A 26,938-nucleotide genomic window follows, 5' to 3' on the forward strand; every position below is an offset into this window, starting at 1 on the left:
TGGAGCGCATTGTCGATGGCGGCGAACCGAGCCGGTGGGAGGACGCACACTCCCCCCCGCGCAGCGCCGTGCCCCTCTGTTGTTGTAGACGGGGAAGAAGATGGGAGGAGGTATGGGAAAGGTCCTAAACTCACTACTGGTGCCATATAATCACATTCTGGTGCAACGAAGAGTCATAATTAATGGAGACGAGGCCTTAACTGACATAGACTAAGAATAACTAGGAAGATGTCCGAAAGTTGTCTACGTGTGGTGCGGTGGACCTGGGCACGACATTTAATGGGGGAATAAGGGGAAGGTCGGCTCTACTGATTGTTATTTACATGCAATGGGACTAGGGAATGGGGGATTGGGGAAAGTTGGGGAGTATTGGAGAAAATAGGGGAATATTTACAAGCGGATATGGAGGCCAAATTCCATATTCGCAACAATATATATATATATATATATTATAATAATAATAATAATGCATTTATTTTATATAGCGCTTTTCAGGAAGCCCAAAGACGCTTTGACAGAGTGCAAAACATAATGCATAGCAAAACATAAAAACAATTGCAAAAAAAGAAGAATCAATAGGGAAATATTCAAAGCACAAAGGAGGGAGAAGGAGAGGAGATAGTCAGGGGTTAGATGCTGTGGGTTAAATGTTGAATGCAGTGTTGAACAGGTGGGTCTTGAGTGATGTTTTGAATGTGGTGAGTGAGGAGGAGTCTCTGATGGTGTGAGGTAGCGAGTTCCAGAGGGTGGGAGCAGCGATGGAGAAGGCCCTGTCCCCCCAGGATCTAAATTTGGTCCGGATGGGGGGGGGGGGGTCAGGAGGTTGGTACCAGCAGAGCGGAGGTTGCGGGTGGGAGTGTGTCTGGAGAGGAGGTCAGCCAGGTAGGATGGGGCCAGGTTATGGAGGGCTTTGTAGGTCAAGAGGAGGATTTTGTACTGGATTCTCTGGGAGATGGGGAGCCAGTGAAGCTTGTAAAGGACGGGGGTGATGTGGTCACGGGTCCGGGAATGGGTGAGTAGACGGGCAGCGGAGTTCTGAATGTATTGGAGTTTATTGGCGATTGTTGAGGGTGAACCATAAAGGAGGCTATTGCAGTAGTCCAGACGGGAAGTGATGAAGGCGTGGATGAGGGTTTCTGCAGCCACGGAGGAGAGGGATGGACGGAGACGGGCGATGTTTTTCAGGTGAAAGAAGGCTGTCTTTGTGATCTGTTTAGTGTATTTGTCGAAGGAGAGGGTTTGGTCAAAGATGACGCCAAGATTCCGGATGAGAGGGGAGGTGGATACTGGGATACCGTCGATGTTGAGGGCAAAGTTATGGGTGGATTTTGTGAGCGTTTTTGGGCCAATGATGATTATTTCAGATTTATCACAGTTAAGTTTGAGGAAGTTGATTTGAAGCCAGGATTTTATTTCAGTGATGCAGTTTGTCAGGATAGAGTGGGTGGCGGTGGAGATGGACTTGGTGGAGATGAAAAGCTGGATGTCATCGGCGAAGCAGTGGAATTGGAGACCATGACGGCGGATTAAGTGACCGAGGGGGGACAGGTAAAGGATGAAGAGGAGGGGGCCAAGAACTGAACCTTGGGGGACACCTTGGGGGAGGGGAGCAGTGGGGGATTTGCAGTTATTGATGGAGATGAACTGACGTCTGTCAGAGAGGTATGATTTAATCCAAGAGAGGGCAGTGCCGGTAATGTTAAAGGTGGTTTCAAGTCGGGTGAGGAGGATGGTGTGATCGATGGTGTCAAAGGCGGCGCTGAGGTCGAGGAGGATGAGAATGTTGAGGTTGCCAGCGTCAGAGGAGAGGAGAAGGTCGTTGGTGATTTTGAGGAGAGCAGTTTCAGTACTGTGGTTGGAGCGGAATCCGGATTGGAATGTTTCATGCAGGTTATTGGCAGAGAGGTGATGTTTGAGTTGAGTGGCTACAGCGCGTTCCAAAACCTTTGACAGAAAGGGTAGGTTGGAGATGGGTCTGAAGTTATTTAGGGTGTCAGGGTTTAGTCCAGGTTTTTTCAGAATGGGGGTAACAGCAGCAATTTTGAGGGATGGTGGGACGATGCCTGTAGACAGGGAGGAGTTTATTGTTGCAATGATAAGTGGAGAGAGAGCAGGAAGGGAGGCCTTGAGAAAGCTGGAGGGGATGGGGTCAAGAGTGCAGGTGGCAGTTTTCATTCCGATGAGGAGTTCAGAGAGGTCAGTAGGGGAGACTGGGGAGAATTGAGACAGGGGATGGCAGGATAAGGGGGGGCAGGTGGTTTGAGGGGGAGCGGGTGCGGCGGTGGTCAAGCTGTTGTAGATGTTTTCAATTTTGCGTTGGAAGAATGAAAGGAAGGAGATGCAGTTGTCTATTGTGAATGACTCGGTGGTGGTGTTCAGGGGGCTGAGGAGTTTGTTTATTGTAGAGAAGAGTGCTTTTGGGTTTCCGGAGCCAGAGTGGATAATTTGAGAGTAGTAGGCGGAGCGGGCGCGGGAGAGGGCATCTTTATAGTGTTGTATGTGGTCCTTGTAGGCTTGGGAGTGAACTGTGAGACCTGTTTTATTGCGGAGTCTTTCAAGTTGGCGAGCACGAGTTTTCATCAGGCGGAGTTCAGGGGTAAACTAGGGAGCAGAATGGGTGAAAGAAACTGTTTTGGTTTTTATAGGCGCAAGTTGGTCAAGGCAGGAGGAGAGAGTGTGGTTGTAGTAGTCAGTGAGGTCAGAAGGGGTGTGGAGGTCAACGAAGGGAGAAGTGGACATTTTTTCAGAGAGGGTCGATGAGAATGAGGTAGGTGAAAGAGCGTTTAGCTTACGGAAGTTGATAGTGCGATAATGCCTTGGTGCTGGGGTGGGGATGTTGATGGTCAGAGTGATGGCTAGGTGGTCAGAGAGAGTGAGGTCGGAGCCAGAGAGATGGTGCAAAATTAGTCCAGTAGAGCAGACAAGGTCCAAAATGTGACCACGGTTATGGGTAGGAAAGTTGACATGTTGAGTGAGGTTAAAGCAGGTGAGTAAATCAGTGAAGTCAGTGGTTAGCGTGGAGTCAGTGGATTCCATGTGGATATTGAAATCACCAAGGAGGAGGATTGAGGGGGAGAGGGAACATAGCTGGGTCAGAAAGTAGGAGAAGTCAGACAGGAATGATGGGTGTGGTTTGGGAGGGCGGTAGACAACAGCCATGATTGACTGTGTGACCAGAGAGTTTAAAAGCCAGGTGTTCAAATGATGGAGCAGATGATATGGAGATGAGGTTGGTCTTGATGTCTTGTCGGTGAATAACGGCAATTCCACCACCTCGGCCCTCCGAGCGTGGTTTATTGATGTAAGAATATCCATTGGGTGTGGTATATATATATATATATATATATATATACAGTATATATATATATATACACACACAGTGCATTCAAAAAGTATTCAGACACCTTCACTTGTTCACATTTTGTTATATTGCAGCCTTATGCTGAAATCGTTTAAATTCATTTTTTCCCTCACCAATCCACACTCGATACCCCAAAATGACAAAGAGAAAACAGGATTTTAGAAAGTTTTGCAAATTTATTAAAAAGAAAAAACTGCAAGTTTTTGTGCACACACGTGCACATATACATGCACACACAAAGTCAAGGCTTGTCAAAGAGCTGGAACACAAAATGGATCAGGAAGCAGTGGAACAAAAGAAATAAAGACCAGATCGGCCCATGAACCCAGCTTCATCACAGGATATTCCAATAATCTTGAAGACCTTGGTTTCCATGGCGTCAAGCTGAGCAAGGTGTGGGGTGGTGCACCACCCCAGAGGGGAGAGCAGCACTCCATCAAGCTGAGGATGAAAGCCTTGTAGGTGGGTAGGAGTTCAAGTGTGCCAGGGAGAGAGTTTGTACGACGGAGGATGCCTATTCGGCAGCTGGCATTGGAGGCCTACGTCAAAATGTGGTTTGCCCCAGAAAGATCATTGCTGATAGAGAGACCCAGGAGTTTGAATGACTGAACTTCGTCAATACGATTTTAAAGAAAGTAGATAGGTGAGTTTTCCAGACGGTCCTTTCAGAGAGATAGGGAGAGTGCAAGATTTGTCAGGATTGAAAGACATATTCCATATGTTTGACCAGGTTGTGATTATGTCAACGTCTGAAGAGAGGGAAGAGGCTGCAGCCTGTCTATCTCAAAGGATGGGAGATGTTACGGAAGAGGATGCAGTGATCAGCAAATCGATGAAGAGGATTTTCCAGAGAGACAGATATCGTTGATGAAGATTATGACTAGGATTGGCAAAGAACACTGCCTTGGGGCACTCCAGCCTTGGGGCACTAGCCCTAATACGATACCATCTTACAGAAGTGCTGGAGAAAGTGAAGTTAAGTGTGCTTAGCTTGTAGGTTTCAAAGGGTTGGCCTATTTTGTGTTCCCATTTGTGTTGGCTTGCTTATCATTCCGATATGAACTTATGGCTCAATAAGCAGGGAACCCAGGTTAATATCCCATGTACCATATTATTGTGTCCACTGTAACTCATGTAAAAATACACTGATGTGTACTCGTGTCTTTGTCCTGCATGTGGTTTTTGTGCGGTACAAGCTTCACGATGAGCCTTGGACAAATAAGTAGAGACATGAAAATACGAAGAGAGATGGAAGATCTTGTGAGGACCAGAAAAGCATGCGAAAGAGTGATGGCATTTTGATATAATGAAAATAATTAAAGGTTTTCACCACAAACCTTTGGATCAAATGAGTAGCGATGAGTCTTCAGCAACTCTTCTACACTGGCTCGGATCCCTGGTGGAATGGAACGAGCATCGAATGTCGTGATGTCCTCACGAACTCCACGCTTTGCCAGGAAGCTGAAAAGCGCCGCAAGAGTCAATATACTGGTTGTTAAAACACCATCCAATATCAAAATATTGATAATAACAATCAGTCATAATAATGTCCTTTTGAAAGTAATCATGTGCAGACTTGGCATTTAATATGGAATATATATTTTTTCTTGACTTGGGTTTACTTTCTGAACTCAGTATATTAATCTGGTGAGTTTCTTTTACGCTTCGGTGATTTCTTTGTAAAAAGAACCATGTCACTGATTGTCTGTCACAGCAAGAAGCCAATAACAGGATTATATCACAGGTGGCGTGACAAAATGTACGGACAGGTACATTTGACGATTGGCTTCACAATCGGGTATATAAGGGTTGTTGCGTTCTTTATTAGTGGAAAACAACTGCTGCACGTCTACAAAAGTTATTGCCGCTTCCTCTGGAGATGGTCCGTCAACTCGACAATGCTGTTTGTCATGGAGTGGTGGCTTTACGAAATTCCGGCATGAAACAGCGTGCTATTGTTCGGCAGTATGGCATCACTCAAGGTCAGGTGTCAAAAATCCTGAAACGAAATGCTCAGAGGGGTGTCCCGACTCCAATACCGAGGCCAGGACGTCCCCGCAGAACCACAAGGAGGGATGATCGCCAGCTGCACCGGTTAGTCCGCAATGGCCGTACCAAGTCAGCTAATCGGCTTAGGGCTGAGTGACAGCAACTGACAAATGTGCCTGTATCCAGAAGGCTAGTCAACCAACGACAGGTTCAAGCAGGCTATCGTGCCAAGTCCCCTGAGAAAGCCACGCCTGACCAGACAACACCACCAGCGCCGATTGCAGTGGGCCAGAGAGCACCGTCAATGGCAGCAGGACACTGGAATCATGTGATCTTCAGTGACGAGTCTAGATTTCTGGTCTATCGTCAAGATGGCCACGTCCGAGTGCGCAGACAAGTGCATGAAGCCTACAATGAAGATTGTATAGTGCCAAGTGTCCAGGCTGGAGGTGGTGGGGTGACCGTTTGGGCTGCTTTTCATGCAGGTGGCAAAACTGACCTGGTTGTTCTGAATGGAAACCTGAACCAGTTCAAGTACAGGGCCATTCTGGAAGAAACATTGCTTCAATTTGCTCGTGCAGCCTTTCGAGGAAAGGTTGTCTTCCAAGATGATAATGCACGACCTCATCGTGCTCACATGATCCAACACTTTCTTGCTGACCGTGGTGTAGAGCATATGGAGTGGCCTGCCATGTCCCCGGATATGAATCCGATAGAGAACTTGTGGGCAGAATTAACGCGTCAAATCGACAACTTGGATCAGCAGCCCACCTCTGTGCGTGAATTACAGCAGGCTATTGTCCCGGTGTGTACCCTGGTTTAGAATAGGTACACCATATCCCTGCGTGTTGGAAGAGGCGACGAAGAGGGTTGGCATCAGGAAGGGCATCCGGCCATAAAAACATTGCCTCAAAAAGAGAACCATGACAATTACAACTACATATGGGCAGGGTACAGCCGGAAGTGGAGATCGGTTTCTGAGGTTTGGGACATGGAATGTTGGGACAATGACAGGGAGATCAGGAGAAGTGGTGGAAGTATTGATCAGAAGAAGAGTGGACATATGTTGTGTGCAAGAGACGAGATGGAAGGGAAGTGGTGTGAGAATGGTGAAGGGTAGGCAGGGACAGAAATACAAGTTTGTGTGGCAAGGGTGCCCGGAGGGCATGAATGGTGTTGGTGTCCTGTTTTCTGAGGAGTTTGTAGACAGTGTGGTGAGTGTGACTAGAGTGAGTGATAGGTTGATGATGGTGAAAATGATGATTGGAAAGCTCTTGGTGAACGTCATCTCGGGATATGCTCCGCAGGTTGGTCGGGAGCGATGAAGAGAAGGACACGTTCTGGTGTGCGATAGAGAAGATGATGAAAAACGTGAAAGATGAGGAAGTTGTTGTGGTAGGAGGAGACCTAAATGGACATGTGGGAAGGAGTATGGACGGTTTTGAGGTAGTTCCTGGGGGTTACGGATATGGTGTGAGAAATGGAGAAGGTGAAAGGTTTTTGGAGTTTGCTGATGGAGCTGATTTGTTGATTTGTAATACTCAGTTCCAGAAAGAGGATAATAAGCTTGTTACATACACGTCAGGTGGATCGACGATAACCGTTGACTACCTGAAGGTGCGTAGGCGAGATAGGGGGCACCTCCGGGACACAAAGGTGATCCCGGGGGAGGAGGCTGTTTCACAGCACCACTTGGTTGTCTGCGACATGAGGGTGAAAGGTGCGAGGAGAGCTCGGCGGGTGAAGTATCAACCAAGAATGAAGGTGTGGAGGTTGAAAGAGGTGACAGTAAGGGAGGCATTAAAAGAGAGGCTGAGTAGGGTAGAGGATGATGTGGTTGAGCTTGAAAGTGGTTGGATGTCAATGAAAGAGTCTGTTGGGAGCCGTTGGTGAGGTATGTGGATGGACAAAAGGACCACCGAGGCACTCAGAAACATGGTGGTGGGATGATGAAGTTGGAAAGAGGATTGACGAGAAGAGGAAGAAGTTCAAGGAGTGGCAGACGGTGAAGGGTACGGGAGCAGAAAAAGCAGAGCATGAAAGTTATAAGGCAGCCAAGAAGGCTGCAAAGAAAGAGGTAGCAAAGGCGCAGGAGGCATGCAGGAAAATGTTCGGAGAACGCTTGGATTCGGAAGAGGGTCAGAGAGCGGTATTCAGGATTGCAAAGCACATAGCGAAAGAGAGGTGTGATGTGATGGGGGTGAGTTGCTTGAAGGATGAAGTGGGGCAAATCGTTGTGGACCCAGATGGAATTAAAGGAAGATGGAAAAGATATATGGAAATGCTGTTGAATACAGAGAATGAATGGGATGGCAACATAGAGAGTAACCCAGTTTTAGGACCCGCAGAGAAGATAACTGAGAAGGAAGTTGAGGAAGCGATAAAAGTGGAATCTCCCGCGATGAAGCTAACTCCAAGGGCCTTTCACTCACTCACCGCAGGCAGGTTGGTGGTCTTTCCGTCTTCTACCGACTCCTCTCTGGCCTTGCCCCCCCAGCTCTCTCTGGGCTCTGTCCCGCAAATATTCCTACAGGTCGCACAAGATCTGCCTGCAACCCTCTTATGGTTAAACTGCCAAAATCAAGACTCTCTGCTCACCTTCGCTCCTTCATTCCTCTTTTCTCCCGCCTCTGGAACAAACTCCCTCACTCTCTTCAATTCCACTCCACCCTCCAGGTCTTTAAAACAGCTGTTCACCACCATCTCTTATCTTCCCCCATCCAAAACCTTGATCTTTTCTATCCCCGATAATTTCACCCCAATTCCACTTTTTGAAATACCAACTTCTGACCTGGAAGTCCTTGGTGTCCTTGTGTTTTATACTTCTCCCACCCCCCACCCCCCTACCCCTTCCCACGCCTCCTCCCCCCGAGCCCTCTCCCTCCCACACATCTCCCTGCTCTCAAATGTTGTGTGCTCTCAAGTGTTTGTGTGCTTCCCATTCTCTTGTCTTCCGCTCCCTCTTTTTATATATTTTGTTTGTCTGGTTGATTTGTTTGTGAAGTAAATGTCAGCTCTTTCACGAGCCTCGATTCAGTATACAAAAAAAAAAAGCAAAAAAAAAAGCAATGAAGAGTAGAAAAGCGGGAGGGCCGATGGGAGTTGTGGGAGATATGTTGAAGGCAGCAGGAAGTTGGGGTGTGAAGAGAATGACAGAGATCTGTAATCTGGTGGTGAAAGAAGGCCGCATTCCAGTGAATTAAGAACTGAGTACCCTCGTGCCTCTATACAAGGGGAAAGGTGACCCTCTGGAGTGTGGCTCGTATCGAGCGATAAAGTTATTGTAGCATGGAATGAAGGTATTGGAAAGGGTGCTGGAGAGGAGGATAAGGAAGAAGGTGAAATCGACGAAATGCAGTTTGCATTTATGCCAGGAAGAGGAACGACAGACGCGCTCTTTATTGTGAGGCAGTTGCAGGAAAAGTACATGGAGAAGAGGAAGAAGTTGTTTCTTGGGTTTGTTGATCTGGAGAAAGCATTCGATAGGGTTCCACGCGAAGTATTGACATGGGCATTGAGGAAGTTAGGAGTGGAGGAATGGTTGATCAGAGTAGTGATGGCAATGTATAAAAGAGTGCGCACAGCTGTAAGGACGAAGGACGGGAACAGTGGTGAGTTTGAAGTGAAGGTGGGAGTGCATCAGGGGGTCGGTACTAAGCCCACTACTATTTGTAGCTGTGATGGAGGTGCTGACACAGAATGTAAAGGAGGGTTTACCGTGGGAGTTGTTGGATGCAGATGATCTGGTGTTGATTGCGGAAAGTATGGATGGAATGAAGGAAAAGATGAACAAGTGGAAGGAATGTATGGAGACAAAACGTCTGAAGGTGATTATCGGAAAGACGAAGGTGATGGCAAGTGGTAAAGCATGTGGTGAGGTGGAAAGAACTGGGAAGTGGCCATGTGCTGTGTGCAGGAAGAGTGTCGGAGTGAACTCCATTCAATGTACAATGTGCGCTGAGTGAGTTCATCAAAAATGTAGTGGTCTGAGAGGGTCATTAACCAGTGTGGCAGCTACATTCAAATGCAAGGTGTGCACAGAGGGAGCTGCAGATGGAGGAAATGTTGAGTTGGTCTTGGAGACGGCGTGAAGTTGGAAGGTGTGAAAACATTTTGCTACCTCGTAGACATGCTGAATGGAGAAGGTGGATCAGACTTGGCAAAGGTTGCTCGAGTGAGATGTGCATGGAAGAAGTTTCGGGAACTGAGTTGCGTGCTGATGAGGAGGGGAGTGTCGTTGAAGCTGAAGGGAAAGATGTATGCTGCATGTATGAGAAGTGTTATGATTTATGGGAGCGAGACATGGGTAATGAACGTAGAGCAGCAACGACGGCTGGAAAGGGTGGAAATGCGAATGGTTCGGTGGATGTGCGGGGTATCGTTGAGAGAGAGGAAGACAAATGATGAATTGCGAAAGATAATGGGAATGGAGCCTGTGATTGATGCTGTGAAGAGGAACAGGTTGAGATGGTTTGGTCATGTGTTGAGGAAGGATGAAAGTGACTGGTTGAGAAGAGTGATGGAAATGAATGTAGAAGGAAGTCGAGGACGGGGAAGACCGAGAAAGTCTTGGCTAAAGATGGTGGAAGAAGAAATGCGGGCAAGGGGGTTAACAAGGAGAGATGCAGAAAATAGGGCAAAATGGAGAAGATTGTCATGGGGACCGCAAGGGTAACCCCCGCTCTTGCAGGGAAAATGGCCTTGAAATGCATGTTGTTGTTGTTGTTGTTGTATTGTCACTGCATGGCAAGCGATTCCTGTCCAAACCTTGGCAAATCTCGTGAACAGCATGCCTCAACGTGTACGTGCTCTCCTGAATGCTCGTGGGGGTTACACGAAGTACTGAACTGTAATTTTACTGTCCGTAATCCCAGTCGTAATTTCACTTTTGTTAAAAGAATTTTTGGCTAATGTGCAAAATAAAGAGATACTTCTGGAAAACGTACAGAAGTTTAACACAGTACTGTCCTTGAATTGAGTTCGATATCAATTTACATCACTTTTAAGGATCAATTTATTTGCTTCGAAATGTCAAATGTTTTTTTTTTTTTTTAAAGGTCACATTAACAAAATCTAGAATAATTTCAACATAATTCCAATGAACTTTTGGTTCTAAGTCATCTTGAAAAGTAAGTTCACCCCCACAAAAAAATATTCCATATTAAATGCCAAGTCTGTACATTATTGAGGAAAATCTAACCTGGTCAATAACAATGCTTTAGAAAAGAAAAGGTGATGGGGCTAAATTGAGTCAAAATCAATTGGGAAACAGAACAGGATAATGGAGAAAAGGAAGGGTAAGGGAGTTATTAAGGAAGAGAATGAGAAAGCAAAATAGGTTGGGAAGAAAGGGAAAGGGAAAAGTGTATATATTTATATATTTACGCAACAGCTATCTTCAAAACACGCCAAACTGGCCTTCAAATCATAGCAGAATTTTACAACCGGCAAAAGTAATACTGTGCCAGTCATTGAAAAAGACATGTTGGACAAGCAGCACACCTCTTCATGCTAACCCAAGATGTATCAAAAATTCCCATGAGACGCAGAACACCCTCCAGAATGTCTCGAATGACATCGGGCGGCATTCGCAGAGAGCGAATCTCAGACAAGGATTCCGGTTTGATACTCCCAACGGCACGGCGAGCTGCCTCCACAAGCGGCTGAGAGACACACCCAGAAAAGAAAGTTTAAACTTTCAATGCTATTTCCAAAAGTTTGTTTCAATTTTTTTTTTTTTTTTTTTACAGATTTCACATTCGATTCACAATCGATGTTGTTTTCAAAAGGATAATTTTCATGTCATGTGAAAGCGAGTTTTAGAACTGCTATGCAAAACTGCAAATGTATATTAGTGTTAATTTACATACATTTACCATTGAGAAAACAAAATTTACAGGAACGTATGCAAGCTCAGTCACCAAGAATGTACCTGGACGTCTGTGAGTTCCTGTTCGATTGCATGCTTCCTCCGAGTGATGAGTTCTGCTTCCTCGGCCATTCTCTGCTTCAGCTGAACCATCTCATCTTTCTGCACACTCACATTCTACAAAAAAAAATAAAAAATACACAGTGCAGTAGTTAACTTAAAAAAGCAGTTAATATGCTTTAATTGATCGTGATAATAATAAAACATGTACTTTATCACAGATCTCACAACATTACAAAAACAAACATGGAAGAGCAATCGGAGATTGCAGGCCCTTGCCAGGACGTGTGTGGGTTTGTCCTTTGGGTCCTCGGGGTATTTTGTGTCTTTATGGTCATTTGGATCTTAAATGGTTTGAGGGTTCTATAGGGTATTAAAGGGTGTTAGGGTTCTAACGGTCTTAGATTTGGTAAGGGTCTTCGGGATTTGAAATGGTGTTAGGGTTATAAAGGGCCTGAGGGGTTTTAGGGGTTGCAAAGTTTTAAGGGTCTTAGGGTTTTGTGGGTCTTAATGATCTTAAAGGGACTTAGGGTTCGAAAGAGTAGAATGTAATTCATACACATACATAAGTTCTGTGTGGACAAACAAACAAACAAACAAATGGACCCAAATGCAATACTCTCTCCAGTCTCCCCTGGTGCGGGTAATAATGAATAGTCCCAAGTGGGACAGATGCTTGTCTTCCAGGGGGGGAAAGGAAGGGAGGGAAAAGGAAGGGGGGGAAAGGGTGGGAGGGGGGAGGGGAGGAGGAGAAGGGGAGGTGAGGGGGGAGGGGAGGTGAGGGGGGAGGGGAGGAGGAGAAGGGGAGGTGAGGGGGGAAGGGGGGAAGGGGGAGGGAATGGGGGGAATGGGAGGGGAGGGGGGGAAGGGGGGAATGGTGGGCGGGGTGGGGAAAGGGGGGGGGGAGAAGGGGAGGGGAGGGGGAGAGGCAGGAGAGGAAGGGGGTTCATATACTACTGTGTTCAAAAAGTATCCGACCTTTATTTTTCGTGCGTAAAAAAAAAGAAGCTAGGGAGGCGTTGATTGGTGCACGTATGTAGGCGATCCTAATGCACACGCGTGAATTTTTTCACACCTGCAGAAGCTGTCATTCGACGGCAGACCGCCGATGAGTGAGGAAATGTAAGTGAGTGCCGTCGCATTTTCGTTTTTGACAAAATGACGGAAAAACTTGAACAATGCTACTGCATCAAATTTTGTGTAAAGCTTGGCGATTCCCAAGTGGAAACGATCCGCAAGATTCAACACCGTTCATTCCATTATGAAGGAGGATTTGGGCTTCAGGAGAATCTCAGCGAAGTTCGTACCAAAGCTGCTAACGATTGAGCAGAAGCAACTCCGTTTGGAGATCGCACAGGACATGCTGGAGACTGAACAGCGATCCCAGCTTCCTCAACACAGTGATCACTGGCGATGAGTCCTGGGTTTATGGGTACGACCCAGAAACCAAGTTGCAGTTTTGATGCAAGTTTGATGAAACACAAAATTTGATGCAGTAGCGTTGTTCAAGTTTTTCCGTCATTTTGTCAAAAACGAAAATCCGACGGCGCTCACTTACATTTCCTCACTCATCGGCGGTCTGCCGTCGAATGACAGCTTCTGCAGGTGTGAAAAAATTCACGCGTGTGCATTAGGATCGCCTACATACGTGCACCAATCAACGCCTCCCTAGCTTCTTTTTTTTTTACGCACGAAAAATAAAGGTCGCATACTTTTTGAACACACTACGTATATGCTGGTTTGTCAATGTGGCGTTCATCACGTTTCTGAATTAAGTGTGATGCGAATCAGGAAGAAGAAGAAGCCGTACTACCAACTTGGTACACTTCCGGAATTGTTCGATTTATTTGTGTTCAAATGTCTGGTGATTGTTTTGTATTTATTTATGCGAATGTGTACTTGTATATAACTGTCATTAATTTTAAAAGGCTTAGGCACTATCGAGCGATTTTTCTTTTTCTTAACTCCAAAAAACATCTTTTTTTTCATAATTTTTTTTTGTTGTTGCCTAAAACACTCCCAGGCACTCGCTGATGAACCTCTGAAAGTTTGACAAAGATCCGATCAGCCATCTCTGAGAAAAATGGCGACACAGCCAGACATCTCTCTAACATAGTAGATCACCAATTAACATTGGTACTCAAACAGTAAAAAAATAAATAAACAATCCATAAAATCAGCACTGTTCTCGGAGCAGCAAGGAACACTTCCGCACCTCAGAAGAAACTCTTCCTCTAAGAATTTAGCCCATGCATGGTGATGTGCTGGTACCGAGATCATTTTCCCTTCTGATAGGAAGTAGATAATTAAGTAATTGTACAACCTCAATCCAGCACAGCATGTCGGTTATCACACAGGCAACAAGAGAATGGGATGATACAAACTGTATACAGCCAGTGTGATTACAGAGCAAGCCTAAAATCCCCTGGAATAATTCACGACATTATGGCGGGCACAAGGGGCAATAATTCCGCGCACCAGTGGGTGGCGCGAGCGCCCAGGCGGGGACCGATGGCACATGCCCCGCCCTTCGACCGATCGGCCACGCCCCGGGACTAGGTGTGGCCTCGGCACATATATGCAGGCTCTAAGCTCGAGCCCGCCCAGTGCTGCAGTTCGAACTTTCGAAATAAAGACTTTTGTTTTAACAAATGCGTTGTGGCCTACCTCTTTGGCAAGCAAGTTGTGTGTGCGCAGCACCACACTTCACTGGTGACCCCGATTGGTTCAGCCGTCGCTGACCACCGAACGCGCCATGGCCACCAATGCAGTCGCAGTAAAACTTCCAGAGTTTTGGGAAGCACAGGCCGACGTGTGGTTCGTGCAGGCCGAAGCTCAATTTCAGCTTCGAGGCATAACGGCGGACGAGACCCATTACTACCACGTGGTCGCCTCCCTCGGGCCCGGCACTGCCGCCCGAGTCGTGTCCATCCTGCGGCACCCGCCGGTCGACCACAAGTACAAGGCGCTCAAACGTCTCCTCATCGCCACGTTCGGCCTCACATAGATCGAACGGGCCGACCGCCTCCTGGACCTTCCCGAACTCGGCGACACACGACCATCCGTGCGGATGGATTTTATGCTGTCGCTGCTGGGTGAACAAGCCCCGGATTTCTTATTCAGGGCGCTTTTCCTACGCCAGCTACCTCTACAGGTACGCCTCGCGCTGGCCGGTTCCGAAATAAAGGAACTCCGCGCCCTGGCCGTAGAGGCCGACAAGTTTTTCGCGGCTTGTGACACGCGGTCGAGTTACGGCGCTGCCGTCGTGGATCCCGGGGCAGAAGCTACAGCGTCCCTCGAGGCCGCTGCCGCGCCCACCACCACCACCGCCGAGAACACCGCGGCCACCGCCGCCGCAAGCCTGGTGCTCTTACCACGCCAGGTTCGGCCACAAGGCTAGGACGTGTCGCCCGCCATGCTCTTTTCACAAGTCGGGAAACGACCGGGCCGGCGCTCATTAGCGGCCCTGAGCGTCGGCCATTCCGGCAGCCTCCTGTTCATTACGGACACCTTGTCCGGGCGCCGTTTCCTTTGCGATACAGGAGCGCAGGTAAGCGTCATCCCCGCCTCCACGTCCGACAAGCGAACCGCGGGCCGGGGCCCCGCGTTGCTTGCCGCCAACGGTACACCCATCCGCACATTCGGGAAGCGCTGCCTCTCCCTGCGGTTCGGAGGGCAGCGCTTTCAATGGTCGTTCGTGACCGCCAGCGTGCCAATGGCATTGCTTGGTGCGGACTTCCTATGTGCGAATGGGTTGTTGGTCGACGTGAAGCGCAAACGGCTCGTCTAGGCCGAAACCTTTAGCTCGCTCGCTTGTTCGCTGAGCGGCTCATTGAGCGGCTCACCGAGCGGCTTGCCAAGCGGCTTGCTGGAAGGTTCCGTCCCGGTGAGTTTAGTTTGCACGCTTCCGGCAGCGGACGACTTTACCCGCCTCCTCGCCAGTTTCCCGGCCCTCACGCGGCCCACCTTCTCAGCGGTGGCCGTTAAACACGGGGTGGAGCATCACATCCCCACGGTCGGGCCGCCGTTCTATGCCCGGTCACGTCGACTCGAGTCCACGAAAGCGGAGTTCGCCATGCTGGAGCGGCTGGGGATCGTACGGTGCTCCAACAGCGCTTGGGCTTCTCCGCTGCACATTGTGCCGAAGCCCGGCGGGGGATGGCGGCCGTGCAGGGACTACCGCCGGCTCAACGATGCCACCACCCCCGACCGCTACCCGGTCCCACACATTCAGGACTTTTCCGCCCGGTTGGCCAACACGACCGTGTTTTCTAAGGTGGACCTCATCCGGGGCTACCATCAGGTCCACGTCCAACCGGACGACGTCCCGAAGACGGCCGTCATCACCCCTTTCGGCCTCTTCAAATTCCTAAGGATACCCTTCGGGTTGAAGAATGCGGCTCAGGCGTTCCAGCGGCTTATGGATAGCGTCTTGCACGACTTACCTTTCCTGTTTGTCTACCTGGACGACATCCTAGTCGCGAGCGCGTCCCGGGAGGAGCACCTGCTCCACCTCCGCACGCTTTTCGAACGCCTGGGCCAGCATGGCCTAATCATCAACCCCGCCAAGTGCCGTTTCGGCGTTGCCACCATCGACTTCTTGTGGCACCGCATCACCGAGCACGGGGCCGTCCCTTTACCGGCCAAGGTGGAGGCGGTCAGGGATTTCCCGCGGCCCCGCATGATCAAGGGGCTCCAGGAGTTCCTGGGCATGGTAAACTTTTACCACCGCTTCGTGCCCCACGTCGCCCGGCTCCTCCGCCCCTTGCACGAGGCCCTTCGGGGCAAGCCGGGCAAAGGTGACATCGCATGGTCGGAGCCGATGGCCGCGGCGTTCGCGGGCGCAAAGCTGGCTCTGGCCGACGCCACCATGCTGGCGCACCCGCGCCCGATGCACCGATCGCCCTCACCACCGACGCGTCGGACTACGCGGTGGGCGCGGTGCACGAGCAATGGGTGCGTGGTGCTTGGCAACCGCTGGCGTTTTTCAGCTGGCAGCTTCGCCCGCACGAACGCCGGTACAGCACCTTCGACCGCGAGTTGCTCGGGCTCCACCTGGCGGTCCGACACTTCCGCCATCTGCTGGAGGGCCGCCCGTTCACGGCCTTCGTTGACCACAAGCCCCTTGTGTTCGCGATGGCCAAGGTCGCCGAGCCATGGTTGGCACGGCAGCAGCGCCACCTCTCTGCCGTGTCCGAGTACACGACGGACATCCGTCACGTGGCGGGTAAGGACAACCTGGTGGCGGATTGCCTTTCCCGGTCCGTCGTGCACGCGGTCCACCTCGGGGTCGACTATGCCCGGATGGCGGAGGCCCAGACCGCCGACCCCGGCGTCCAGGCCTTGCGGACCGCCGTCATGGGCCTCCGCGTCACTGAGGTGCCATTCAACGCCGCGGGCACGGCCCTCCTATGCGACGTCTCCCTCGGCCGGCCTCGTCCCATCGTGCCCGCTGGCTGGCAGCGCCCAGTGCTCGACGCCATCCACGGCCTGTCCCACCCTGGCGCGAGGGCATCCCAGAAACTCGTCGGGGCGAAGTTCGTCTGGCATGGCCTCAGGAAGGACGTCCGTGACTGGGCCAGGACGTGCCTCGCATGCCAGCGCACAAAGGTCCACCGCCACACCCATTCACCGTTGGCCACGTTTCGGCACAACCCCGAGCGGCGGTTCGACCACGTGCATGTCGACTTGGTGGGACCCCTGCCCCCCTCGCGAGGGTTCACCCACCTCTTCACCATGGTCGACCGCACCACACGGTGGCCGGAGGCCGTCCCATTGGCGGCGACGTCTGCGGCTGAGGTGGCGCAAGCCTTTATCGCCACTTGAGTTGCCCGGTTCGGTGCCCCCTCGGACATCTCGTCCGACCGCGGCCCCCAGTTCACCTCGGAGCTCTGGGCCACGGTGGCGCAAGGGCTCGGGGTGAAACTACACCGCACCACGGCCTACCACCCCCAGGCCAATGGCCTGTGTGAGCGCTTTCATCGCTCCATGAAAGCCGCGCTCCGGGCCAGCCTCTGCGACGGCGGCTGGGTCGACAGACTCCCCTGGGTCCTGCTGGGCCTCAGGACGGCGCCCAAGGACGACCTGCGCGCGTCCTCGGCAGAGCTGGTCTTCGGGCAACCACTGCGGGTACCGGGTGAATTTATCCCCGACTCCACGGCTCCTTGGTCCGTGGCGCAACAGCGCTCCGCCCTTCAGGAGACCGCCCGGAGGTTCGCCCTGGTGCCAACGGCACACCACGGTTGCCCGCCTTCCCACGTCGCCCCGGAGCTTCGCACGGCAAAGTACGTGTTCATCCGGCACGACACCCACCGGGCACCGCTACGGCCCCCGTACGACGGGCCCTTCCGCGTGCTGGAGACCGGGGACAAATTTTTCACGGTCGACATCGGCGGTGCCCCGGATCGCATTTCCGTGGACCGCCTCAAGCCGGCCCACTTCGATCCGGACCACCCCCCGCCAGCAGCCCTGCCTCCGCGTCGAGGCCGCCCCCCGGCGGTCGGACCCCCGGCACCCCCGCCAGCAGCTCTGCCTCCACGTCGAGGCCGCCCCCCGGCGGTCGGACCCCCGGCACCCCCCAGTCCCGCTACCCCCCAGCCCCGCACCCATCGCCAGAGGGCGTTTCGGCCGGGTCATCCGGCTTCCCCGCAAACTCAGTCTTCAGGTGCGCGGGAATTCTGGGGGGGCGCGTGTGGCGGGCACAAGGGGCAATAATTCCGCGCACCAGTGGGTGGCGCGAGCGCCCAGGTGGGGACCGATGGCACATGCCCCGCCCTTCGACCGATCGGCCACGCCTGGGGACTAGGCGTGGCCTCGGCACATATATGCGGGCTCTAAGCTCGAGCCCACCCAGTGCTGCAGTTCGAGCTTTCGAAATAAAGACTCTTTTGTTTTAACAAACGCGTTGTGGCCTACCTCTTTGGCAAGCAAGTTGTGTGTGCGCAGCACCACACTTCAACATAATTTATAGACAATGGTTGGCGATTGATGTTACGATCCAATTTTGCTGCTCTGGTCAGGTTCTAATGTATAGTAGGTAGACTGCGCATGCTATGTTGTGGGAAAGCAAGGCAGAAGGCATAAACTTGAAGGAAATCACAAATTTATATGGTTTTGGAGAGCGGAATGGAAAGGCCTTCTGCGTATGTTTCAAAGCACCAGTGTTATATTTTCACAGAATGAATAACAATCCACATCAAATGTTTGTTGTTCTACGTTGACATACAATTTAAGTATCAAATCCTGTCATCATAATGAAGAGAAGGATAAGAAAAATAAGAAGTCACAAGTGTGAATATAACAACAGCAGCACCATGACATGGTATTGATTCTGGTTATTGGTGCGTGGGACCCTCCTAAATGCTTCAAAGAGGATGAGTCTGGGCAAATGCTGATCACATGACAAAAATGTGCAATGCGTTTACTGGAGATTGTGATCTATCTGGAGATTGTGATCATCAGGGTAAATTGTGAAGCTCATTTCATATTTCTCAACAAGAAAGAGCAATCAGATTGCAGACCCTCGCCAGGACATGTTTTCAGTGGTTTTGAAGGCTTTTGTGGTTTAACAAATATGGCGGCCGAACCACGTGACCGATGACGTCATCTTTTTTTTCTCTCCAATTTATCCCGAGATGATGATCAAGAAATTTCATCTTGATCAGATGAAGTTTTGTACTTGTCGAATTATGACGTCATAATGGAGGCACCTATGACATCATCATTAACATATTTTATTCCCCATGGAGAGTACTTTACAATGAGCCATGTCTCAATTTTTTTCCATTGAGCGGATTTCAGAGATTTAGATGCGTAACATTTTTTACAGATGACGTCCATACCACGTGACCTATGACGTCATAATTATGAATGCAAAAATTCTACAAGTGGAGGTGCACCTATGGTGAAAATTTCCTGTCAATCGGACCAACGGTTGCAGAGAAAATCATATTTATTCTGTGCGGACAAACAAACAAACGGACTCAAATGCAATACCCTCTCCTCTGGCGGGGGTAAACATATCCTGTATCACTTGGGTTTGATGGACAAAGGTGGGAACTTTGGAATTTTGATTATAATAAAACACTGAATAAATAAGTGGCATGAAAGTGTGACCTCTTCTTCTTCCATATGCAGTAACAAGGCTGCGGGGTAGCATCATTGACTGAGGACGCAGCTGTGACGCTGATGCAATGCTCTCTATAGGTAAGAGAGGAATTTGCAATTTGCTCATGGTGCCGGTGATAGCTCGCCTACTTTTCACGAAGGGCATCGTCGGATATGCTGGCAGACGGGACGCCAGTTTGACGTCCATCAGACAACGTCACACACATTGCTGAATCATCCTGCCCGTGAAACACCAGGACGACAGTTTATAACTGGGCCGAGATTCTAACGGAGGCAAGACAGCTCAGAGGCGAGTGTGCGTACCTCTAGGGTCTTGGCCATCCTGCCTGCCTGCATGACCTGTGATCTGGCATGATTACCAGATATACAGTATCTTCGATGTCACCTGGTCTTGAAATGGTATGAGAAGTTCAAGTGAATGAGCATGTTCCTCAGACTATTTTTAGCCTCCATTGGACTTAATCTGAAATGGGGGCTTATGGATTGGGTCTCGTCTGTCCGTCCGTCTGTCTGTGCATGCATGTGCGTTCATCCGCAACCATATCTCAGAGATGTATGGACCAATTTTGTTTGTATTTGGTACAAACACAATACATGATGGTATACATATGCACACCATTTTGTTTCGTGATGCGATCATACGTGGCTGGCTGGCGGCCATTTTAGTTGTAGAAAACCCCATGTTGAACACGTCCTCAACAATTTCTCGGACATTCATTTAACGATGTTGTTCAAACTTGACACACAGATAATTATGAATGATGGCTTAAATATGCACGTCATTTTCTTTCAAGATCAGATCCAAGATGGCCGACTTGCGGCTATTTTGTTACTCAACCACGTCCCCAACCATTTCATGAACATGTATGGTCTGATTTTGTTCAGGCTTGGCACAAGCATGGTACTGTAGCGGTTACCGCTGGATGCACACAATCGCCTTGCACCGGCCAGAACACGGCCAGACGCGCCTCTCCCGGGCATGCCCGGACTCACTGTTCCCGGGCACGCCCGAACCTCCCGGGCACGCCCGGTCTCGTCTTTCCGGGGCATGCCCGCTATCACCTTTCCAGTGCTCGCCCAGAGCGCCCGGGGGCGGGCACGCCCAGCCTCGACTTGCCAGGCCGCAGCCAAACACACCCGGGCAGGTCCAGACTCGCCTTTCCAAGGCTCGCCCTTGACACCCGGGCATGCCCGGTATAGCTTTTGCCGGGCAAACTTCCCGACATAAATGTGTATATATATTGCTGCCGGATAAACGGGCTTTTGTCAGAATACCTGAGCTGTTTTGTTTCAACAAAGCAACTCGGACGAATTCCGTCTTTGGTCGCGTCAATTCTTTCGACTCGCGTTGGAGCGCAGCTCCTTCACTGGTGACCTACCGACATGGACACGGCAGTGACTCTTAAACTGCCTACCTTCTGGGAGGCTCACGCGGCTGTTTGGTTCGCCCAGGCGGACTCCCAGTTCGCCCTGCAAGGCATCACCGCGGACGACACCCGCTTCCACCATGTCGTGGCAGCGCTCGGTTCCGCCACCGCGGCCCGCGCCCTGAGCCTCCTCGAGCACCCGCCGGCTGCTGACAAGTATGACGCGCTGAAGACGCTCCTCCTCGACGCTTTCGCCCTCTCACCGGCGGCACGCGCACGGCGCCTGCTCGACCTGCCCGAGCTCGGCGACACGCGCCCGTCCGAGCACATGGACTATATGCTCTCGTTGCTCGGTGAGCACTCTCCGGATTTTCTGTTCCGCGAGTTGTTCCTTCGCCAGCTGCCTCACCCGGTACGCCTCGCCCTGGCTGGCACGTCGATCACCGATCCCCGCGCCCTCGCCAGGGAAGCCGATAAGATCTGCTCGGCGGGCCAACACATCGGCGCGGCTACCTGGAGGCTGCCGCCGTCCGAGGCGACGCCCACGACGCCCGAGCGCCCTGCGCGGTTGGAGGCCGGACTGCCGGTGAAACTGGCGGCCGCCACGCTGCACCGACCGCTTCCGACACGATGGCCGGGGCCTCCACCTGACCAGGCGTGGTGTTATTACCACGCCAGGTTCGGACACAAGGCTCGGATGTGCCGACCCCCATGCACTTTCGGCAAGTCGGGAAACGGCCGGGCCGGCGTTCATTCCCAGCCATGAGCGCCGGCCACTCGGGCAACTTGCTTTTTATTCGGGACAAAGCGTCCGGGCGGCGTTTCCTTTGTGACACCGGCGCCCAACTGAGCGTCATACCCGCCTCCGAGCAGGACTGGCGGGACGCCGTTTGCGGCCCCTCTTTGGTCGCTGCTAATGGCTCGGCCATACGCACTTTCGGCCCGCGCAACGTCACCCTCTGCTTCGGCAGCCAGCGCTTTCAGTGGACCTTTGTGACCGCCTGCGTCCCCATGGCTTTGCTGGGAGCCGACTTCCTCTGCGCGCATGGGCTGCTGGTCGACGTCAAACGTCGTCGCCTTGTCAACGCCGAGACCTTCAGCTCCCTGGCGTGCACGATGAGCAGCTCCGCGCCGACCGAACTGGCGTGCGCCCTCCCGACGGCGAACGAGTTCGCTCGCCTGCTCACGGAATTCCCGGCCCTCACACGGCCGACGTTTTCGGCCGTCGCAGTGCGGCATGGGATCGAGCACCACATACCCACTACGGGCCCGCCGGTCTACGCCAGGGCCCGCCGCCTCGACCCGGCCAAGCTCGCCGTGGCAAAGGCCGAGTTCGACACGTTGGAGCACCTCGGCATCGTGCGGCGCTCCAATAGCGCGTGGGCCTCACCACTGCACATCGTGCCAAAGCCGGGGGGCGGATGGCGCCCGTGTGGCGACTACCGCCGCCTCAACGACGCTACCACCCCCGACAGGTACCCGATCCCGCACATCCAGGACTTTTCCGCCCGTTTGGCGGGACGGGTCATATTTTCCAAAATTGACCTGATACGGGGATACCACCAGGTACCTGTCCGGGCGGCCGACGTCCCGAAGACGGCCGTCATCACGCCGTTCGGCCTGTTCGAATTTTTTAGGATGCCGTTTGGCCTCAAGAACGCGGCCCAGGCGTTCCAGCGCTTAATGGACGGCGTGCTGCGCGACCTGCCATTTCTTTTCGTCTATCTGGACGACATCCTCGTCGCCAGCACGTCCCGCGCCGAGCACCTCCTCCACCTCCGAACACTGTTCGGTCGCCTCAGCGAGCACGGCTTAATTGTCAACCCGGCCAAATGCCACTTCGGCACGACGACCGTTGACTTTCTGGGCCACCGCATCACCAAGACCGGGGCCGTGCCGCTGCCGGCCAAGGTCGAGGCCATCACCACGTTCCCGCGTCCCCGTTCCATCAAGGCCCTACAAGAGTTCCTCGGCATGGTGAATTTTTATCACCGATTCGTGCCCCGCGCTGCTCAGCTCATGCGGCCCCTTTACGAGGCCCTCCGGGGCAAGCCGGCCAAGCATGACATCGTTTGGTCCGCGGCCATCGCGAGCGCAAAACGGGCCCTCGCCGACGCAACGCTGCTGGCTCACCCAGTGCTCAACGCGCCCATCGCCCTCACTACGGACGCCTCCAACTACGCGGTGGGCGCCGTCCATGAACAATGGGTGGACGGGGTTTGGCAGCCACTCGCTTTTTTCAGCCGGCAGCTCCGGCCGAACGAGTTAAAATACAGCACGTTCGACCGCGAGCTGCTCGGTCTATTCCTGGCCATTCGCCATTTCCGACACCCCCTGGAGGGCCGCCCGTTCACGGCTTTCGTCGACCACAAGCCGTTGGTCTACGCAATGGCCAAAGTCACGGAGCCGTGGTCGGCCCGCCAGCAGCGCCACCTCTCCGCCGTGTCGGAATTCACCACGGACATCCGGCACGTCGCCGGCAAAGACAACGCTGTGGCCGACTGTCTTTCTCGGGCCAGCGCGAACGCGGTCCACCTCGGCGTGGACTTCGCGCTCATGGCGGCCGACCAGACCACCGACACCTCGGTGCAGGCCCTCCGGGCGGCGGACACGGGCCTCCGCCTGGCCGACATCCCCTTCGCGGGCACCGTCCTGCTCTGCGACGTCTCCCAGGGCCAGCCTCGCCCCATCGTGCCCGTTTCCTGGCAGCGCCGCATCTTCGCCTCCATCCACGGCCTTTCTCACCCGGGCCGGAAAGCTTCTCAGAAGCTGGTGTCAGCGCGTTTCGTCTGGCACGGCCTTCGACGGCACGTCCGCGACTGGGCCAACGCCTGCACGGCCTGCCAGCGGGCCAAGGTCCACCGCCACACCCAGGCCCCGCTGGCACCTTTCACCGTGCCTGCACGGCGTTTCGACCACGTCCACGTGGACCTGATGGGTCCCCTGCCCCCATCGCGGGGGTTCACCCACCTGCTCACCATGGTGGACAGGACCACCAGGTGGCCGGAGGCCGTGCCCCTCACCTCCACCACCACCGCCAACGTGGCGCAGGCGTTCATCGCCACCTGGGTCGCGCGCTTCGGCGCACATCTCGTCCGACCGCGGCCCACAGTTCACGTCCGAACTTTGGGGCGCGGTCGCCCGCTCGTTGGGGGTCACGCTGCACCGCACCACGGCCTACCACCCCCAAGCCAACGGGTTGTGCGAGCGGTTTCACCGCTCCATGAAGCCGCACTCATGGCCGGCCTTCAGGAGGACGGTTGGACCGACCGGCTGCCGTGGGTCCTTTTGGGCCTCCGCACGGCCCCCAAGGAGGACCTCCGGGCGTCCGCCGCCGAGCTCGTCTACGGCCAGCCGCTCCGCTTCCCGGGCGAGTTCGTGCCCGACGCTACCAGTCCCTGGTCCGCCGCACACCAGCGCTCGGACCTCCAGGAGGCCGCCCGCCGATTTGCCCCCGTGCCAACGTCCCGCCACGGTGGCCCCCAGTCCTACGTCCCCCCGGCGCTTCGCACAGCGGAGTACGTCTTTGTGCGTCATGACGCGCACCGGGGGCCACTCCGGCCGCCGTACGACGGGCCCTTCCGGGTCCTGCGACGGAGCGACAAGTACTTTGTCGTCGACGTTGGCGGCCGGTCGGACCGGATCTCTGTGGACCGCCTCAAACCGGCGCACATGGACGTCGACCGACCACCACGGTTGGCCCTTCCTCCACGGCGAGGCCGCCCCCTGTCCACAGTTCCCCCCGCTCGACCACCCACCACCACGTCGGACCCCTCCCCACGACCCTCCAGGGGTCGCTTCGGCCGGGTCATCCGGACCCCCCTTAAATTGACCCTGCCAGTGCAGGTCGATTCTGGAGGGGCGTGTGTAGCGGTTACCGCTGGATGCACACAATCGCCTTGCACCGGCCAGAACACGGCCAGACGCGCCTCTCCCGGGCATGCCCGGACTCACTGTTCCCGGGCTTGCCCGAACCTCCCGGGCACGCCCGGTCTCGTCTTTCCCCGGCTCGCCCAGAGCGTCCGGGCATGCCCGCTATCGCCTTTCCAGGGCTCGCCCAGAGCGTCCGGGCATGCCCGCTATCGCCTTTCCAGGGCTCGCCCAGAGCGTCCGGGCATGCCCGCTATCGCCTTTCCAGTGCTCGTCCAGAGCGCCCGGGCACGCCCAGCCTCGACTTGCCAGGCCGCAGCCAAACACGCCCGGGCAGGTCCAGACTCGCCTTTCCAAGGCTCGCCCTTGACACCCGGGCATGCCCGGTATAGCTTTTGCCGGGCAAACTTCCCGACATAAATGTGTATATATTGTTGCGGATATGAGGACTGTATTTTTTTTGATTGTGTTGTATCGTGGTAAATTGGTGATGAGTTTGCTTGAGTCTGCGCCTCCTGCCTCCGGAGCTGTGTAAAGGTCAAAAGGGCGTCCCATAATTAGTCCACAAGCATACACGTCAGCCAATCATAGAATACCCCTGTTCGATAGTTATATCTTATTCTGTGTTTTCGGGTAAGGCTGTGTCTCCCATTAATTGAAATACTCCATTGAACCAGTGAAAGAGATAGATTCCCTTCATTCCCACTCCCAAAACTTCATTCCCACTCCCAAAACTTCATTCCCACTCCCAAAACTTCCATTCCCATTCCCAAAACCTCCCTTCCAATTGCCAACTACATTTTGGGCGGTTTTCTTCAACCACCATTGGCCACGAGGCAGGGTTGGGGAAGAAAGGCGTGTCTCCACCTCGTCATAGAGGGGAGGAGTGAGCCAGCCCCGAACAACCAACCGAGCACGAGGGGTTTGGTTTGAGAGGGCGGAGGAAGAGCGATCGGGGAGGTTCGCAAAGGTTCAAGGGTGGGGCTATATATAACCCATGAGAGACGCCCCCAAGAGAGATGAGCTTTTACAGAGGAGAGACGAGTACAAAGGAAAGAGCTGGGTCGTCAGAGCAAGAGCGCGTAGAGAGGTCCATGACAAGAGCTGAGTTGGTCGTCAGGGGTGGTCAGTGGTTGCGTTCAGTGGTTGCGTTGAGTGGTTGCGTTGGAGAAAGAGTGGTTGGACAAACAAAAGAGAGAGGAGAGAACCCGTCACGCCAGACCCCCCACCAGCGCGTCGGCTCCGACCGTGATCCGACCCGTGATCCCGCGCATACGACAGGATCGGTGGCATCAGCGGCCGTCGAGGTCCAGCCCGACATCCCGTGCGGGATCAAGCTCCAGCCAGCTCCGTGCCGTCCTCCCCCTCCAGCCACACACCTCCTTCCAGCCAATCCACTCTGCAATTCCCCGTGTGAGTCGTCTTTGTTTGTTCTGTCCTGGATAGGTAATTAAGCTTGTATAAGGAATTCACTGTGTCACCTGCGTCTCATGTCCCTGTACATAATCGTGACTGCTCCTTCTTGATTATATGTGTAAATAATAAATTCAATTACTCTTCTGTACGTCTTCTCGTCTTATTCCTTTTTCCTCTTTGTATTCGGTCGCTTTAGAGTTTTCCCGATTGAATAGCGGTGGCGCGATCCAGCCAAAGTTTGGGGTAAATCGGGTGTTAGAGTCGGGGAATAACTGTTCGGTCGCGGTAATACACCACCGCTCGGTCAAAATAACATCTTGTCCGCGACCCGTAACAATATATTGCTGCCGGATAAACGGGCTTTTGTCAGAATACCTGAGCTGTTTTGTTTCAATAAAGCAACTCGGACGAATTCCGTCTTTGGTCGCGTCAATTCTTTCGACTCGCGTTGGAGCGCAGCTCATTCAGTACATTGTTTATTATAAAAGACTGGATAAATAATCATGGTACATGATGGTACATGATGGCACAAGCATGGTACATGATGGTATACACGTGCACCTCGCTTTATTCTGGGATCTGATCAAAGATGGCCAACAGGTAGACTGGCGGCCATTTTAGTTGTAAATACCCGATATTGAACATGTCCTCAACAATTTTTCGGACATACATTTACCAATCTTGTTCAAACTTTGCACACAGATAAAGAATGATGGTTTACATATGCACGTCATTTTTTTTCGAGGTCAGATCCAAGATGGCCGACTGGCGGTGACTTTGTTACTGAAACATATCCCCAACCATTTATTTGACATGCATGGACCAATTTTGTTCAAACTTGGTACAAAGATAACACATTAGAGTATACATATGAAGAAG

The 26,938-nt window shown here is 52.7% G+C and overlaps 1 protein-coding gene across 1 annotated transcript in view; it reads right to left on the minus strand.

Annotated features, from left to right (window-relative positions):
• Nucleotides 1–26,938, minus strand: part of DYNC2H1 (dynein cytoplasmic 2 heavy chain 1) — a 235,102-nt gene that overhangs the window by 21,184 nt on the left and 186,980 nt on the right. Inside the window, exons 46-48 of the mRNA XM_078784009.1 lie at nucleotides 11,283–11,396; nucleotides 10,853–11,013; nucleotides 4,699–4,822 (exon numbers count right to left, since the gene is read on the minus strand). Of these exons, the coding sequence (XP_078640135.1) occupies nucleotides 4,699–4,822; nucleotides 10,853–11,013; nucleotides 11,283–11,396 (399 nt within the window). The remainder of the gene's footprint in view (nucleotides 1–4,698; nucleotides 4,823–10,852; nucleotides 11,014–11,282; nucleotides 11,397–26,938) is intronic.

This window comes from Myxine glutinosa, chromosome 8, assembly GCF_964187855.1.
Source record: "Myxine glutinosa chromosome 8, kmMyxGlut1.1, whole genome shotgun sequence".
Taxonomy (NCBI): domain Eukaryota; kingdom Metazoa; phylum Chordata; class Myxini; order Myxiniformes; family Myxinidae; genus Myxine; species Myxine glutinosa.